The following is a 19223-nucleotide window of genomic DNA, read 5'->3' as shown; positions in this document are numbered from 1 at the left end:
CAGATCCGTTTGGTGGTAAAGGACATCGCTTGCATGTGCAGTGCTGCATTCCATCGACTCGTGCTGTGTGAGGGCGGGCCTTATCTCGCTGAAAAGTAATCCCAGGATGACTTGCCTTGAAGGGCAACAAAACGGGATGTAGAATATCGTCGATATACGTCACATCTACAGATTACCGTCCCATTCGGATAACTGCTCCATGGTGGGTCGTTCCTTTTTTTGTCTTACGAGACTATTTTCATAAGATTTAAAATGCATCAATCTATACCAGGCAGAATAAGTGCTTGCGTATAGGTCACATGACCAAGGCATTATTGACTTGCTCACTTTGTGAGGCTGTTTTTCTTGAATAAAATCATCCAGTTCTTCTGAAATGCTTACTTCTCTTGTCAGTAATCACACTGTACTTTTATGTGTCACAAAAATGTTGGTTTCACATATTTCCACACAATAAACGAAAAACAAAAGATTCGATTTGTACATAGAGCGTGAAATTTCGAAATTGTACTCTTAGCTACTGCACACCAGCTCGCGTCGAAAGTTTGACCGTAATTTTCTCGAAAACTGTTAAGCGTCCGCGCCCAAGCCGATATAAGTGTCCCTTTATTTTTACCCTTCTTTCCGCACACCAAGTTTCGACTTTACCAGAGAGCGACGTAGGACGGGTTGCCATTGTGAGATATGCGGACTAACATACTCGCAGTTAGAAACACTGTGAAGACAGACGCAGCAGCACTATATAACAAAAGAAGATAACAAGGAAAAAGAAACCAGATGACCTCTAACCTGTCATACTAGGACAGAAGAACAAGGAAGCTAAGAAATACTGAAGTGGCTTAAGAAGGTATTTTATAACCAAACAGAGATTACAGGATGCAGAAAGTGTGTTACAGGTGAAGAAAGAGGAGCCATTCCCCCCACAGACGTACGCAATTTCACAATCAAGTGTGCAAGGCAGTTGATAGAGAAATCCTGAATAGGTTGGAACTAGGAATAACTGAGAGAATACTCAGCACTTTGGTGTTTGAAGAACGACAGTAATTTGAGGGCAGTGCTAGATGCATGCCCAGTAAACAAAATCACACTGCTGCAGAGGGACTGATCACAAGAACTAGAGAATTACTACACCAATTCTACGAGACTAAAATATTCAGCAGCCCTGCATTGAAACACATCTCTGCAGGCGATTGTGAAACAGGATTTAAAGTTTCATCCCTATAAGCTGCAAATGGCTCAACAGTTATGGCCGGGGACCCTAATTACATTACTGAACAGAACTGACAACGATGACACATTTCTGACAACTCTTGTTATATTTCACGAAACGAACTTTCATCTGAATGGGTTTGTGAATGAGCGAAACTTTCGATATTCCTCGAACACAGACGTAAAGCTCATTAAGGACATAGCCCAAGGTAGGCTATAGATCGTCATCTGGCGTTGGACACTCCATCGCTGAACCGTATTTTTTGTAAGACAAGAATGGACGAATAGTGTGTGTCAGTTCTCAGCGGTATGCGGTCATGATTTATAGTGTCTTCGTTTCACGGCAGTAAGGACATTGCCGTCTAAACGTCATACGGTTTCCGCAAGATGCGGCTACTGCCCATACATCTTGCAATTGAATGACTACATAACGGCGTCACCTACCACGTCGATAACTCTCACAATTTGGGTGATATTCCGCGGCCAGCTAAGATCACTTGATCTTTCAGCCCCAATTTTTTTCTGTGGCGTTATCTAAACGAAAAAGGCATATCCTCGTGCCTCAGCTATACTGGTGAGCTATAAGCCACAACCCACGAAGGAATAGAAGCCATTACCTCAATAAATAATTGAGAACATAATGCACTGCTAATGATGGAAAACATTTGTGTGATATATTTTTTAAGAAATAAAATAAACTTATGTTTGTCTTCGCGTGGAATGAGATACCTGTCATGCACGAAAGACTATCTGCCTATTTTTGGAGAAGTATCTCTGACTTGTTGCAGACGCACATTATAAGTAAAAAAAGAAACGAGATGGCGCCATAGGCTTAACACTGTACGTTGTTTTGAAGCCAGAGTGGGCGACTATTTCTGTCGTGCGCACACAACTGTTTTGAATACTAAAAATTAGAGTGCTTACATGAATAACATAGTGTTAGGAACTTTTCTGTTCCCGAAAGCTTATTTGCTTCAGTAATAAGACACATTTGGCCTCGTAAATGTAACTAGTTTTTCGTAAAATTTTTATATATCGGTATCGCACTTTCAGGCTCGCTTTCACACTTTCCTATTTTATATATTTTGTGACTAAAGCCCTTCTGGCCTGTTAATTATTCTATATGTTACATGCAAGTACTACCTCTGCTTTTATTGTTAGTATTTACACTTCTTATATAAAAATGTCTTTTCCTGTAAATCTGTAACTGTGTTATAGGCCATTTTCATTGTTTCATTCTGATGAAGGCACTCTTAGAAGTGTTGAAACCTGGTCAATAAGACTTAAATAATTCTGGCCGAGGGCTCTTTTGTTTCAATTCTAATTTACAAACGGTCACTGAACCAAGCAGCCATGTTTAAAACTTTGCGATTCACTCTAAGGTGCTAAAAACCCTTCTGTATCTAGAGTGTTGTATGAACTGAAGCAGTCACTAAAGATCGTCGTCCCAGGAAGAATCTTTTCTTTTACTATTCCTCGTCCGAACGGGCTCAAAGAAGCATTTTTTTCCACTCTCGCTGTATTCCTCTGAACACCAAATTCCCTAAGATTTCGTGGTACTACTTGTGTTTCCCTTTTCCAAATTTCGCTTCGCCAACTCTCAACCAAACTGCTGCATTCCAACCTAACTCAGACCTCTGACTACGCTACAGATCACTCTGTCGCCACAACCAAATTTTTTCTGCCAGTTTAAGCTAAGTTCTTATGAGCTAATCTAACATACTATGGGAAATTGCGAGATATTCGGAAAATACAGCCGAAAGCAGCTCAACCACGGTCATGAAAATCACAACCTATTTGTCGAGCAACAGCAGAGTATTTGTAACAACAAAGCATATACGAGTCATTGCTTCACTCCCAGCAATTTAGCTCTAGACCAATAAACCCTAATGGAATTTACGATTGCAGTTGCTACCAATTCGAGATTCCCGCCAAGATTTTGAGTAGTACAATTGTCAGTACAGGGTCTAAAACAGAACATTTTGTACTTATTTTTTTTATATGACGTATCACTGGATATCTTTTTATTAAACAGTGCATACTACAAATTATGACTTCCTTTGAGTAAAATGTGGAGTAGTAAAATTGGCGATGCGACAGGGACCGCCCCTTTAATGTTCTAGGATTAAGTTCTGTTGTTATGTTCGATACCCTCGTAAATAGCGGTATGGAAACCATACCATTAAAGAGCTATATATTTCACGCAAAGAGCAGCAGCCATGCCACTGCTTCATTTGCACCAATTTAAGTTGTCTTACATCCCAGCCTAACCTCTGACGAAACAAATGCAGAACCAAAGTAATACATGGAGCCATAGCTTTACTTATTTCTGTACTCTTTGTATATTAATTTCTGTGTGCGTGCGCGACGGAAATGTCACGTTGTCGTTGGCTGAATAGATAACGTCTGCTATGCTCGCTGTAGTTGGCAAACTAGATCACGTGTCCTGTGCTCAGATTGAGTGACAAAAGCACTTCGGACAGCGCTGTGTCGACTTCAAAGTTTACATCGCTAGCGTGCCATATTTTGTGAAATGGTATTTATACTTGCTTATTGCGCAAATATGCAGTCTCTGTGCTACGGCGCATTAAACATCTATCCAAGAAACGCCCTTTACTTCTTAGATTGTTGCGCTACATGCGCTACAGTGCCTGGAAGTGCGACACCCAAATATAAAAATTTAACCTTGTTTTTTTGTTGTAATTTCGAATAATAAAAAAGAGAAGTGATGTGAAAAGGATTAATTCCATTTTTATTGTATTAGTATTGATAGCAAATGAAGCTGGAACCTCGAAACCAATGCGTGTTTGCTTAATGGTACTTCTTGTTCGTTACATTTTCACCTTTGAACTCTTATGCATAACACTTTTAATGTCAACAATTGCAAGAAACGTATTCTTTGCTAGCCCATAAACGTGCGCAATGTGGAAAGCAGCAATGCAAGCTATCGTTATCTTCTGCATGTCAACAAAGTGAACGATTATTGAAATGTCAGAAAACGTAACTGCATGGCGGTAAACCTCCATGCATAATAAAGTTCTTTTTTTTATTAAACTGTCAGTGCATTAGTTTCACTGTAGTTTACGCATCATCTCACTTTGATGCGTAATTCAGGGTGCGAGCAATAATAGCAATTTATAGGGTGAAAAACGATGTACTCTTTTTAACATGTACCAGCATTCTGCAATACGACAAATGAGATTACGGGAATGGTCTCAAAAACTTAGACCCGTAAAATGAATATTTTGCTTTAACATGTAAGTCATTTTATTAGCAACGATAGCCTAAACTGTATGAGATGTAGGCCTACCTTTCCAATAGTAGCCTATTTGCTTCTTTTCCCGGAATATCTCTCACCAGTAACTCTGTCAGTTTTTCAGGAATAACCAAAGATATCAGAATTGGAATGTACGTCTACCTTATCAGCTTCATTTTACTTTTGAATTGAATTTGGAGCTTTTCGAAGTACAGGGTAACAATTATTGAAGTATATGAAATAAAATAGTCATAACTTCTGAACGGTTTGCGTTACGACGTTCAAACTGCACAGTTGGTCGCGGGGAATTATGGGAATTAGTATGCGCATTATAGTTTGGTTTAGCGACGAAGTCCACTTTCATTTGAATTATATATACTTATATGGATATGGTGTCTGTTCTTTCGGACATGTCCAAAAGAACAGCAGGTCATCAATGGTGTCTGTTCTTTCTGCAGCCATCTAGAACTAAATTAGAATTATATATTAATACCTTCAGCTGCAGATGAGCGTTGATGTATACCCACGGAGACAGGTGAAAATGTGTGCCCCGACCGGGACTCGAACCCGGAATCTCCTGCTTAAATGGCAGACGCTCCATCCATGTGAACCACCGACGGCACAGAGGATAGCACGACTGCAGGGACTATCTCGTGCACGCCTCCCGCGAGACCCACATTCTCACCTTATATATCCACACACAACATTCGTACTGTCCCTACCCAACACACTCATTACTCATGGAAGACATTCTTAACAAGTCCCGTAAGAGTTCGGGCAATATGTGTGCATCTGCACAGGAGGAGGTCATGGCCGGTATTGCCATAGCTATATACTTATATGGACATGTCCGAAAGAACAGACACCATATCCATATAAGTATATAGTTCTGACAATACTGGCCATCACCTCCTTCTTTTGTGCAGATGCACACATATTGCCCGAACTCTTATGGGACTTGGTAAAAATGTCTTCCACGAGTAATTAATGTGTTGGGTAGGAACACTACGATTGTAGTGTGTGGACATACAAGGCGAGAATGGGGTCTAGCGGGAGGCGTGCGCGAGATATTCGGTGCTCAAATGGATGAAGCGTCTGCCATGTACGCAGGAGATCCCGGGTTCGAGTCCCTGTTGGGGCAACAATTTTCACCTGTCCCCGTTGATACATATAAACGCCCGTCAGCAGCTGAAGGTATTATTATATAATTCTAAATCCATTTGAATTGGTTCGTCAATAAGCGAGACTGGCGCATTTGGGTGACTGAGAATCCGCATTTCCCGACCGAGAAGTCTCTTGAGCCTCAACAGGTGACTGTGTCGTGTGCAGTGTCCAATCACGGAATAATTGGTGCGATATTCCTTGACGGCACTGTGACTACCAAACGGCATGGGAAGGTTTTGGAAGATGATTTATCCGAAGTGACACTGACTTCGACAAGACGTGGTTCATGCTAGACGGAGCTTGACCTAATCGAAGCAGGAGATAGTTTGATATCCTGAAGGAGTACCTTGGGGACCGCATTCTGGCTCTGGCATACCCAGAGGCCACTGGAATGGGCCTCGACTGGCCGCCATATTCTCCGGATATGAATAATGCGACTCCTTTTTGTGGAGATATACTAAAGGCAGGGTGTACAGAAATAACCCCAAAACCATTGCTGAGCTGAAAAGAGCCATTCAGATTGACAGCATTGATGTTCCGACACTTCAGCGGGCCATGCAGAATTTCGCTATTCGTCTACGCCACATCATCGGCAATGATGGCAGGTCTATCGAACATGCCATTAAGCTAAATACGAATATCTGCAGTAACGTTTACATGTTGAATAAAGTGTGTGCACGCCGTATTTTGTAACTAATTTATGTTCTTTCTTATATAGTTCAATAACTTTTACGCTGTATGTAAGTATATATCAAAGTCTATACCATGCTCTGTGACATACAAATAGCTAGTTAGTTTCATGTTCCACGTATCATTTGCACGTTAAATCATAATGATGTGGAACAAGCCAGTTATATTGACATCAGTTTTTTCAAATGCCTCCACCCTGATTATTACTTTTTTGACGTATTTTTAAATTAAAGACAGGCAGATGTTAGCCAATAATTCCTAACCATCACCATTTACATATTACAATAACATATAGCCTTCTGGGGAACAGAAGAATTTGTGAAAAAGAAACGTTTTCAATTTAGTTTAAAATTTTACTTTGTTGTCTGTCACGCATTTTACATCAATGGGTAAGGGATCAGATCTGTTGTTTGCAGCGCACTGCGAACCTCTGTTTGTGCTAGAGACACAATGTGATATAATGAATGTCACTTTTTTTTCTTCTGATGTTGTAATTATGTACATCATTGTTGAAGTGCACTGGATTATTTACAACAAACTTAATGTGGGAATAACTGTACTATCAAGGTGATAGATCGGTGCTCACACGCCGAGCAGCCGACAGGCACGACGAAAACCGTATTCATGTAAGTTTTCGGCCAAAGCCTATATCAGAAAGGAAGCAATGCATACAAACACATTCATACAATGATACACACAAAACTCATACTCTAACACATTACCGCTGTCTCCGGCTCTTCTTGCCAGAATCTTTTTCTCAAGGGGGGGGGGGGGGGGGAGGAAACGTGAACACTGAATGATTTCTCCACTTGGCACTCCATCTTCTAGCGTTCACAGTTCAACTCCATATCTTCAAATGACAAAATGACAATATCTAAAATAGCAACAGTGACCTACAAATAAAAAATGACAGTCGATAAAAAAACCGTATCAACCACAATACCAACATGCAAAACAAAAAACCATTATGAACTTACGCACCAACATAATAATTGTTCACGCTGCGTGGATTTTTAGATAAATATGCAGAAATAGTATCAAGTACCCATACATACGATAAATTCGTTGTTTACCTTATGTAGGTAAGTTGTTTACTTCTTTTTCCTTACCTGAAGGTATCCTTAGAAAGTATCACAATAGTCGGCTGACATGACGAACCAGTGACCGCAAGCCACAGCAGGCCCAAAGGATGTATGGATTACGGGCCCTGTTTACGACCCTGCGAGGACCACCACGGACATCTACAGTGTGCATCATAACAGTCGCGACACTCTTCGCGTTTTCGTTACCCACAGCGAAAGCAACGTCCCAGGCGCCCAGCAAGTGACAATTCTGAATGCGGTACCGGACGAGTAATAATACTAACGTTTATGTTGACCTGTTACACAGTTTCTACAATAGTAAGTGTATGTAATGCCATAAAAATCGGCAATAACCAAACTGACACCGCATTTCTTTTTCTAAGTTCGCCGGAAGGTAAAAAGCAGTACATTACAGGGCAGTTTATTTAAGATTCTCTTGACATAAACAGACATTTCCTAAATAATGTTGTCTTCCTTTATTGAAAAAAAGTTGCTATTCAGCACTAGAAGACGTGACCTGTCGCATATCTAACCCTACGTTGCTGAGTTTTGTTCGCTACACTTTTGGCCAAATCTGTCAATGTGGATCGTAAAAAAGGCATCAGGAACTCTGTACCTACATTATTTAACGTATCGAATAAGCCACCATAACTTTTTCTTAAAGGAAAACCACACAGATGTGATGATAAATCATCGAAAGACCAATAAAACTGTTTCCCAACACAGACGAAATCAATTCCAGAATTGTTGCTAAATTTGAGCCACAAACGGTAAGAATCTTCGACATGTTAGCCTTTGAAGCGAAAATAATTACATTTACAAACAATATTGTAATATTAGAAAGTCAAGTTAAGTATAAGGATGGACGAATTATTACACTTCACAAAAAATTTAAGTGTCAAGGAAAGTGCCACCGATAATAACAGCAACAGAAGTACACACATCAAAAAAGGTTAGCATCACCCCGGTTCCCAGGACCTGAAGACAGACGTTTACTATGGATATTGTATCAGACACACAGTCCCTTTGACTGTACAGAGATGTCACTAAACCCACTCAAAGATATCAACAACCATGAATGAGCGGCGCCTATTAGACAGAGGAGGTCCGACAGCCGGTTACAGACATTCCACCAGGAGGAAGTACACGGTTCATGTTGTCTGTAGTTCAACCATGCCTACACGGCCAATACCGCGGTTCGATCGCCTCCGCATTGTTACTTTGTGCCAGGAAGGACTCTCAACAAGGGAAGTATCCAGGCGTCTCGGAGTGAACCAAAGCGATGTTGTTCGGACATGGAGGAGATACAGAGAGACAGGAACTGTCGGTGACATGCCTCGCTCAGGCCGCCCAAGGGCTACAACTGCAGTGGATGACCGCTACCTACGGATTATGGCTCGGAGGAAACCTGGCAGCAACGCCACCAATGATGAATCATGCTTTTCGTGAAACCACAGGACGTCGTGTTAAGACTCAAACTGTGCGCAGTAGGCTGCATGATGCGCAACTTCACTCCCTACGTCCATGGCGAGGTCCAACTTTGCAACCTCGACTCCATGCAGCACTGTACAGATGAGCCCAACAACATGCCGAATGGACCGCTCAGGACTGGCACCACGTTCTCTTCCCCGATGAGTGTCTCATATGCCTTCAACGAGACAATCGTCGGAGACGTGTTTGGAGGCAACTCGGTCAGGCTGAAAGCCTTAGACACACTGTCCAGCGAGTATAGCAACGTGGAGGTTCCCTCCTGTTTTGGTGTGGCATTATGTGGAGCCGACGCACGCCGCTGGTGGTCATGGAAGGCGCCGTAACAGATGTACGATAGGTGAATGCCATCCTCTGACTGATAGGGCAACCATAGTGGCAGCATATTGGCGAGGCATTCGTATTCAGGGACGACAATTCGCCCCCCCCCCCCAATCGTGTACATTTTGTAAATGACTTCCTTCAGGATAATGACATCGCTCGACTAGAGTACCTAGCTTGTTCTCCAGACATGAACCCCATCGAGCATGCCTGGGAGTGATTGAAAAGGGCTCTTTATGGACGACGTGATCCACTAACCACTCTGATGGATCAACAGTGCCTTGATAAACTTGTTAATAGTATGCCACGACGAACACAGGAATGCATCAATGTAAGAGGACGTGCTACTGGTTATTAGAGGTACTGGTGTAAACAGCAATCTGGACCACCACCTCTGATTGTCTTGCTGTATGGTGGTGCCACATGAAACGTGTGGTTTTCATGAGCAATAAAAAGGGCGGAAATGATATTTATGTTCATCTCTATTCCAATTTTCTGTACAGGTTTCGGAACTCTCGGAACCGAGGTGAGGCGGAACTTTTTTCGATATGTGTATATGCTTCTCATGCACAAAATGTCTGTTTATATTCCCTTGCTTTCAGCGGAGTAAGATGAATATACACATATTCGAAAGTATTTCTACATGAAAAATATGTAGCTCAGTTACTAAATCAGTGTCATTCGTCTGTTTTACATGTATTTACGATAATTCACGTCTCTTGGCTATTTATTAATGCAGGGAACGTAAAAATATAACCATTATTTCGTTAATTAAGTACAAAATAATTAAACATTATCTGTAAGGCGCATGTGACTACTTTCTGACTGCGTTAACAGACGAGAGTGAATTCATTAAATACGTATCAACTTATTTAAACATAAACTTTACTCAGAAATGTATTCGGACATACAGGAAAATTAAAGTTCACTACTAGTTCAACGTTCAAAATTTTACATATGTTTCGGTCATTTCACTTACTACGGAAAAGGACAGGAGAAAGTTGACCATGAAACTCGGACTGAATGGCTTATTAGTTAAAGCATTAGTTTCTTTCACAGCAGCATAAAATATGACCACTTTTAGAGGTGCATGTGTTTTGATTCAAAACATTTTGGAAAAAGATCTCTTGTGTTTACGTTGCAGGTATATGATGTATGAGATGATGATGATAGTATTTGACCGCAGACACTCTTCTCTAAGAACCATCTCATGGACTATCTTCCCGTGCTCGAAGCAAATCCATCTTGCAAGATGGATGATGAAAGCCATATATGTATTTAAAAAGTTCACGTCCGGGACGAGGTTGAATTACGAGCACAAGAAGAGACTACAATTTGTTAGATTAGTATTCTCCTTGCCAGTATGTACTGCGAAGCACCGTCTTCTGTCTCTTCAAAAGCCAAAGCACCATATTTGGATTTCAGAATTCTTTCATAACTTTTGTGTGTTTTTATCAGATCGTTGATAGTGGTACCCCGCCGTGTGTCGCTTTACAAAAACTGAAATATCGTCCAGCGGCTATAATCTTTGTGGAGCTTCGAAGTGAGTTTTCAGCGCTGAGAAAAGACAGAGCAATGTATAATTTTGTCTACAGCACGCCGTAATGGTGACTTACAACACACAATCAGAAAGTGTCTACTGGCTATAAAGCAGACAGTCAATAATATTGCATAATAATATTGTAAAAAATCACTGATCCCCCCTAGACTGCTCCATAATACTGTTAATTATTTTGTCAGTTATATGATGTAATATCACAGCGACAGCGTGCGGTTCTGAATGTTGGACGATAAAGACGCTGCTGCTGTGATAATTGCTCTACTTTGTTGCACGCAGAAAGAAAATGGTGGATCAAAAACTGGTTCAAGGAGCGCCAAAGATCACTCACGAAAACGTGTTGAGAGAATTGCAGCTAAACAGAAGTAAGAGAGATTACCATAACTTTTTGGTTTTGATGTATGAATGTTTCATATATTACTAGTAATGGTTCTCCCTATACGTGACCATTTGCCTGTCACGCCTCCCCTCTCCCGGGTATATATCAGCGGACGTCCATGTCCTCACCCTCAAAAAACAAAATAATGCAATGAGAGACGCACTTCCACCAAGCCTGCACTTATCTATACTCTATTATGCTATGAAATCTTACTACTCGCAATTCTTTCAAAGACTAGAAATTTACAAACGCAGTTCTTTGAGAGACAGTTATTTAAGGGGACTTTTCAGGGCCTATGCGGGCAATGTTAAATTAGCCTACTTTATGTGCCTTTATCTATGAAATTTTTACAGGTATCTTACTCATATTATTTATGTCTACTGAACCAGCATTAAGAGAGGAGGTACAAGAGGAGGAGAGATATACACACACACATCAAAAAAAGTTTTGCATCACCTCAGTTACGAGAGTTCCGAAACATGTACAGAAAATTGGAAGAGAGATCAACATAAACATCATTTCCGCTTTTTTAATTGCTCATGAAAACCACACATTGCATGTTGTACCACCATACAGCGAGACCTTCAGAGATGGTGGTCCAGATTGTTGTACACACCAGTACCTCTAATACCCAGTAGCACGTCCTCTTACATTGATGCATGCCTATATTCGTCGTGGCATACTATCCACAAGTTTATCAAGGCACTGTTAGTCCAGACTGTCCCACTCCTCAAGGCCCTTGGGCATCCCTCAGAGTGGTTGGTGGGTCACGTCGTCCATCTATCCCAGGTATGTTCGATAGGGTTCATGTCTGGAGAACATGCTGACCACTCTAGTCGATCGATGTCGTTACGCTGAAGGAAGTCCTTCACAAGATGTACACGATAGGGGCGCGAATTGTCGTCCATGAAGACGAATGCCTTGCCAATATGCTGCCGATATGGTTGCACTGTCGGTCGGAGGATGTCATTCACGTATCGTACAGCCGTTAGGGCGCCTTCCATGACCACCAGCGGTGAACATCGGCCCCACATAATGCTACCACAAAACAGCAGGGAACCTCCACCTTGCTTCACTCGCTGGACAGTGTTTCTAAGGCTTTCAAACCTGACCGAGTTGCCTCCAAGCACGTCTCCGACGATGGTCTCGTTGAAGGCATATGAGACACTCATCGGTGAAGAGAATGTGATGCCAATCCTGAGCGGTTCATTCGGCATGTTGTTGGGCCCATCTGTACCGCACTGCATGGTGTCGTGGTTGCAAAGATAGACCTCGCCATGGACGTCGGGAGTGAAGTTGCGCATCATGCAGCCTACAGCGCACAGTTTGAGTCTTAACACGACGTCCTGTGGTTTCACGAAAATCATTATTCATCATGGTGGCGTTGGTGCCAGGTTTCCTCCGAGCCATAATCCGTAGGTAGCGGTCATCCACTGCAGTTGTAGCCCTTGGGCGGCCTGAGCGAGGCATGTCACCGACAGTTCTTGTCTCTCTGTATCTCCTCCAAATCTGAACAACTTCGCTTTGGTTCACTCCGAGATGCCTGGACATTTCCCTTGTTGAGAGCCCTTCCTGGCACAAAGTAATAATGCGGACGCAATCGAACGGCAGTATTGACCGTCTAGGTAGATGAACTACAGGCAACATGAACCGTGTACCTCCTGCCTGGTGTAATTACTGGAGCTGATCGGCTGTCGGATCCCCTCTGTCTGATAGGCGCTGCTCATGCATGGTGGTTTACATCTTTGGGCGGGTTTAGTGAAATCTCTGAACAGTCGAAGGGCCTGTGTCTATGAACCAATATCCACAGTCAATGTATCTTCAGGAGTTCTGGGAACTGGGGTGATGCAAAACTTTTTTAATGTGTGTATACGTATTTTCTATTATGCTGCTTTTTATTACAAATAATTGTACATGTAATGCCGTAGACATCTATCTGTTCAAAGTATTGCCATAGTTGTGCTTTAGTACTTGCAGTATGTCATATTGATATAGCTGCGAAAGTTTCATATAGCTATCAAAAGTAGTTTTTGATATAAAGGAACATAAAGCATAAAAAAAATGTCATTTTGAGAAAATCACATTTACAGTTTAAAATTATAGAAATTGACTTGTAATGTTAAATTAAGTCTCAAAAACACCCAGCAGCATAGTCAGCATAATCATCTTTAGCAGCTTCCTGCTCTGAAAGTTTATTTCTTCTGACTGATGTTGCCTCTTTGGTGGTGAAGTCAGCTGCACGCTGTGCCTTAGCGAGTCTCAACTTGTCCAATAGCTTCAATCCGTTTACAGTATGGTAGCCTGGAGTGACGTTAAGATGTTTTAGTACTCTTACTCTTCCCATGTTTCCATTATTAAATGTTAATACAGCATCACTAACTCCCCATTTTAGTGTACTGGGCCCTAAAAAACATTTTTGGGCACTCGTGTGCAGATAATGTTATTGAATGACTCGTTACGAGTCTGTGTTCGCCCATGTAGACACTTTCGGAGGTAATCTGGGTGAGCTAGGTCCCTACAAATAGATTTGAGGGAGAGGGGGGGGCAGGGAGGGAGGGAGGGAGGGAGGGAGGTTTGAGAGGGGGAGAGGGGGGGGAGAGAGGTTTGAGAGGGGGAGAGGGGGGGAGAGAGGTTTGAGAGGGGGGGAGAGAGAGGGGGGGAAGGTAGGAGGGTTAATTAAAAGTGAATAAATACTAGAAGAAATGTTTTAGATACTTTTGGGGTTGCAGGGGAGCCAATAAAGGTGAAGAGAGATGAATTTGGAAAAAAATAATACTATTCTTAATAAAAAGGAGCTCATGATTAATCACTTTTATGTATGTAGGCAGAGAGTAACTGAAATATAAAAGTAATGAGCAAAACATAAAATAAAGAGAAACGTATTACAAATAAAAGCATTATGTAAATGTAACCTAACCTATTTTTATTTCGTCGTGTTCAATACTTTTTCATTGCCAAGTGAGTTTCCACTAGCTCTCACTAACAGAAAACTGTGCAGAGGAACATGTAACGAGAGCTTTCACCGCTGTAATATCTTGTCTAGAATCCCCCCCCATCATTTCTGACTTGAATTATGCATCTTAGCGTGGAATCTATGCGGAATTCGATATAACTGCCAGAAGAGGCAACTTCCTCTCAGGCTTGAAGAATGCAGTGCCGAAGGGTGTCTGCTATAACCGTTTGCATCTGTAGCCAGCTACCCGATAGTGTCCATATAACCACCGCCCAAGTATTTCATTCGGTTCATATCAGCAGCCTTTGTCGGTCAATCTATGCTGTCGAGTCCATGCTTTGAACAAACGCGATCTAATGCACAGGTGAATGGCCTTCCAGTAACATGCATTCGCGCTGATGGCAGCATCACATTCTTCAATATGTGGGCGTACTGCCTGCTATCAAGAGTTCACTCCATTCTACAAAGTACGGCGCTATGTAAAAACAGGCTGCAGTATCGCTCTTTTCGTATGGCAACGCGGCGGGCGACCCGGCCTCTGTCTCGCCTTGTCACAAAAACATCGTCTAAGGCTCTTCCCAGAAAAAGGAAGTTACTTTGTTGAGCAGTGGCATTTAATATACACTAAACACTGAGGTGACAAACTCATGGCGTATCTCCTAATATCGTATCGGGCCTCCTTTTGTCTGACGCAGTGCAGAAACTCGACGTGACACGGACTCCACAATTCGTTGGAAGTCTCCTGCAGAAATATTGAGCCATGCTGTCTCTCTAACCATCCATAATTGCGGAAGTGTTGACAGTGGAGGATTTTGTGCACCAACTGACCTCTCGATTATGTCCCTTAAATGTTCTGTGGGATGCTTCTCGGGTGGTCTGGGTGGGTAAAGCTTTCGCTCGAATTATCCAGTATGTTCTTCAAAGCAACTGTGAACAATTGTGGCCCGGGGACATGGCGCCTTGTCATCCACAAAAATTCTGTCGTCGTTTAGGAACATGAAGTCTATGAATGGCTGCAAATGGTCTCCAAGTAGCCGAACATAGCATTTAGTCATTGATGGGTTCAGTTGGGACACCTCCACTCCATATAAAAACAGTCTACATCTACATGATTACTCTGCAATTCACATTTAAGTGGTTGGCAGAGGGTTCATCGAACCAGAATCATACTATCTCTCTACCATTCCACTCCCGAACAGTGCGCGGGAAAAACGAACACTTAAACGTTTCTGTTCGAGCTCTGATTTCTCTTATTTTATTTTGATGATCATTCCTTCCTATGTAGGTTGGGCTCAACAAAATATTTTCGCATTCGGAAGAGAAAGTTGGTGACTGAAATTTCGTAAATAGATCTCGCCGCGACGAAAAACGTCTTTGCTTTAATGACTTCCATCCCAACTCGCGTATCATATCTGCCACACTCTCTCCCCTATTACGTGATAATACAAAACGAGCTGCCCTTTTTTGCACCCTTTCGATGTCCCCCGTCAATCCCACCTGGTAAGGATCCCACACCGCGCAGCAATATTCTAACAGAGGACGAACGAGTGTAGTGTAAGCCGTTCCTTTAGTGGACTTGTTGCATCTTCTAAGTGTCCTGCCAATGAAACGCAACCTTTGGCTCGTCTTCCCCCACAATATTATCTAAGTGGTCTTTCCAACTGACGTTGTTCGTAATTTTAACACCCAGGTACTTACTTGAATTGACAGCCTTGAGAATTGTACTATTTATCGAGTAATCGAATTCCAACGGATTTATTTTGGAACTCATGTGGATCACCTCACACTTTTCGTTATTTAGCGTCAACTGCCACCTGCCACACCATACAGCAATCTTTTCTAAATCGCTTTGCAACTGATACTGGTCTTCGGATGACCTCACTATACGGTAAATTAAAGCATCATCTGCGAACAACATAAGAGAACTGCTACGATTGTCACCCAGGTCATTTATATAGATCAGGAACAGCAGAGGTCCCAGGACGCTTCCCTGGGGAACACCTGATATCACTTCAGTTTTATTCGATGATTTGCCTATTACTACGAACTGCGACCTTCCTGACAGGAAATCACGAATCCAGTCGCACAACTGAGACGATACCACATAGGCCCGCAGCTTGATTAGAAGTCGCTTGTGAGGAACGGTGTCAAAAGCTTTCCGGAAACCTAGAAATACGGAATCAACTTGAGATCCCCTGTCATAGCGGCCATTATTTCGTGCGAATAAAGAGCTAGCTGCGTTGCACAAGAACGTTGTTTTCTGAAACCATGCTGATTACGTATCAATAGATCGTTCCCTTCGAGGTGATTCATAATGTTTGAATACAGAATATGCTCCAAAACCCTACTGCACCATTATGGAGCCACTACCAGCTTGCACAATGCCTTGTTAACAACTTGGTTCCATGGTTTCATGGGGTCTGCGCCACACGGGTCTTACCAACTGAAATATAGACTCATCTGATCACAGGCCACAGTTTTCCAGTTGTCCAGAGTCCAACAGAAATGGTCACGAGCCCAGGAGAGGCGCTGCAGCCGATGTCGTGCTATCAGCAACGGCACTCGCGTCGGTCGTCTGCTGCCGTAGCCCGTTAACACGCAATTTCGCCGCACTGTCGTAGGTTCCACATTAATTCCTGCGGTTATTTCATGCAGTGTTGCTTGTCTGTCGCCACTGACAAGTCTACGCAAAGACCGCTGTTGTTGGTTGTTAAATGCAAGTCATCGACAACTGCATTGTCCATGGTGAGAAGTAATGCATGAAATTTGGTATTCTCGTCACATTCTAGACACTGTGGATCTCGGACTATTGAATTACCTAACAATTTCCAAAATGGAATGCAACACGAGTCTAGCTCCAACTACCATTTCACGTTCAAAGTCTTAATTCCTGTCGTGCAGCCATAAGCACGACGGACGATTTTTCACACAAACCACCTGAGTACAAATGGCAGTTCCGCCTATGCACTACCCTCTTATAGCTCGTGTACGTGATTCTACCGGCAACTATATATGTAGATATCGGTGTCCTATGGCTTTTGTCGCTACAGTTTGTAACAGTTTCTATTTTCCTGACTAACAATATTAATTACCGATTTGACCATGTGCAACCTAAGGGAATATTGTTAATTTGTTGTTGTTGGGGTCTTCAGTCCTGAGACTGGTTTGATGCAGCTCTCCATGCTACTCTATCCTGTGCGAGCTTCTTCATCTTCCAGTACGTACTGCAGCCTACATCCTTCTGAATTTAGTGTATTCGTCTCTTGGTCTCCCTCTACGATTTTTACCCTCCGCGCTGTCCTCCAACACTAAATTGGTGATCCCTTGATGCCTCAGAACATTTCCTACTAACCGATCCCTTCTTCTAGTCAAGTTGTGCCACAAACGTATCTTCTCCCCAATCCTATTCAATACCTCCTCATTAGTTATGTGATCTACCCATCTAATCTTCAGCATTCTTCTGTAGCACCAAATTTCGAAAGCTTCTATTCTCTTCTTGTCCAAACTATTTACCGTCCATGTTTCACATCCATACATGGCTACACTCCATACAAATACTTAAATCTATACTCGATGTTAACAAGTTTCTCTTCTTCAGAAACGGTTTCCTTGCCATTGCCAGTCTACATTTAATATCCTCCCTACTTCGACCGTCATCAGTTATTTTGTTCCGCAAATAACAAAACTCCTTTACTACTTTAAGTGTCTCATTTCCTAATCTAATTCTCTCAGCATCACCCGACTTAATTCGACTACATTCCATTATCCTCGTTTTGCTTTGTTGATGTTCATCTTATATCCTCCTTTCAAGACACTGTCCATTTCGTTCAACTGCTCTTCCAAGTCCTTTGCTGTCTCTGACAGAATTACAATGTCATCGGCGAACCTCAAAGTTTTCATTTCTTCTCCATGGATTTTAATACCTACACCGAATTTTTCTTTTGTTTCCTTTACTGCTTGCTCAATAAACAGATTGAATAACATCGGGGAGAGGCTACAACCCTGTCTCACTCCCTTCCCAACCACTGCTCCCCCTTTCATGTCCCTCGACTCTTTAACTGCCATCTGGTTTCCGTACAAATTATAAATAGCCTTTCGCTCCCTGTATTTTATCCTTGCCACCTTCAGAATTTGAAAGAGTATTCCAGTCAACATTGTCAAAAGCTTTCTCCAAGTCTACAAACTAGAAACGTAGGTTTGCCTTTTCTTAATCTAGCTTCTAAGGTAAATCGTAGGGTCAGTATTGCCTCACGTGTTCCCATATTTCTACGGAATCCAAACTGATCTTCCCCGAGGTCGGCTTCTTTCTCCTGATAACGACGTTCTCTTGAGTAGTCCCCGCCCGGAGATCCGAATGGGGGACTATTTTACTTCCGGAAGATTTTACCCAAGAGGACGCCATCATTTATCCATACAGTAAAGCTGCATGCCCTCGGGAAAAATTACGGCCGTAGTTTCCCATTGCTTTCAGCCGTACGCAGTACCAGCACAGCAAGGCCGTTTTGGTTTGTGTTACAAGGCCAGATCAGTCAATCATCCAGACTGTTGCCCCTGCAACTACTGAAAAGGCTGCTGCCCCTCTTCAGGAACCTTACGTTTGTCTGGCCTGAGGTAGGCTCAATGGCTACCATTGTTAATTTAGGCACCTCTTTTAATCCTGTATCCGAAGCGTGATGATAATAGGTATAGAGTTGCAATATTTTCGGCACAGAACATAGGATATTACAATGAATAAGCATTCACTGCCTTTCTTTTAGTTTTATTCTTACCACAGTAGCGAACGGATTGTACACTGGCACTTACCATTCGACAGTCCCTCTGAATTAGGTACTAATTTTACAAAGATTTGTGGTCGCTAGCAATTTAGTTTTATTCTTTCTGAAGTGATTTAACTTTTACTGGAATGAATTTAATTTATTATAACTAATTTTCGAAATTCTACATGGAATCAAAATGGGTGCAAGCTGTGAGATTCTGAAGTAGCTCAATGGCTACCATATTCAATTTTTGTAGTTACCTGCTAATGAAAATTATACAACTGAGATTAAGTGAAAGTAATCTCAAGATTTGAAGCTTTAATTGAAATAGCACCGCCACCAATCAACTTTATATCCACACTAATCAAT

General features: G+C 42.1%; 1 protein-coding gene across 8 annotated transcripts in view; it reads right to left on the bottom strand.

The window, feature by feature from the left end:
- Nucleotides 1–19223, bottom strand: part of LOC126106537 (zinc finger protein 239-like) — a 376855-nt gene that overhangs the window by 173129 nt on the left and 184503 nt on the right. The window contains exon 10 of one of the 8 annotated variants that reach the window (XM_049912873.1): nucleotides 13056–13445. The exons of the other annotated variants lie outside the window; for them this stretch is intronic. Coding sequence (XP_049768830.1) covers nucleotides 13431–13445 — 15 coding nt within the window. The 3' untranslated portion in view covers nucleotides 13056–13430. Of the gene's footprint in view, nucleotides 1–13055; nucleotides 13446–19223 lie in introns of those variants that run through there. 8 annotated transcript variants of the gene reach the window in all.

The sequence above is a fragment of the Schistocerca cancellata genome, chromosome 10 (genome assembly GCF_023864275.1).
Source record: "Schistocerca cancellata isolate TAMUIC-IGC-003103 chromosome 10, iqSchCanc2.1, whole genome shotgun sequence".
NCBI lineage: Eukaryota > Metazoa > Arthropoda > Insecta > Orthoptera > Acrididae > Schistocerca > Schistocerca cancellata.
Note: the sequence above shows the minus strand (reverse complement) of the source record. Positions and strands in the feature narration are given on the sequence as shown.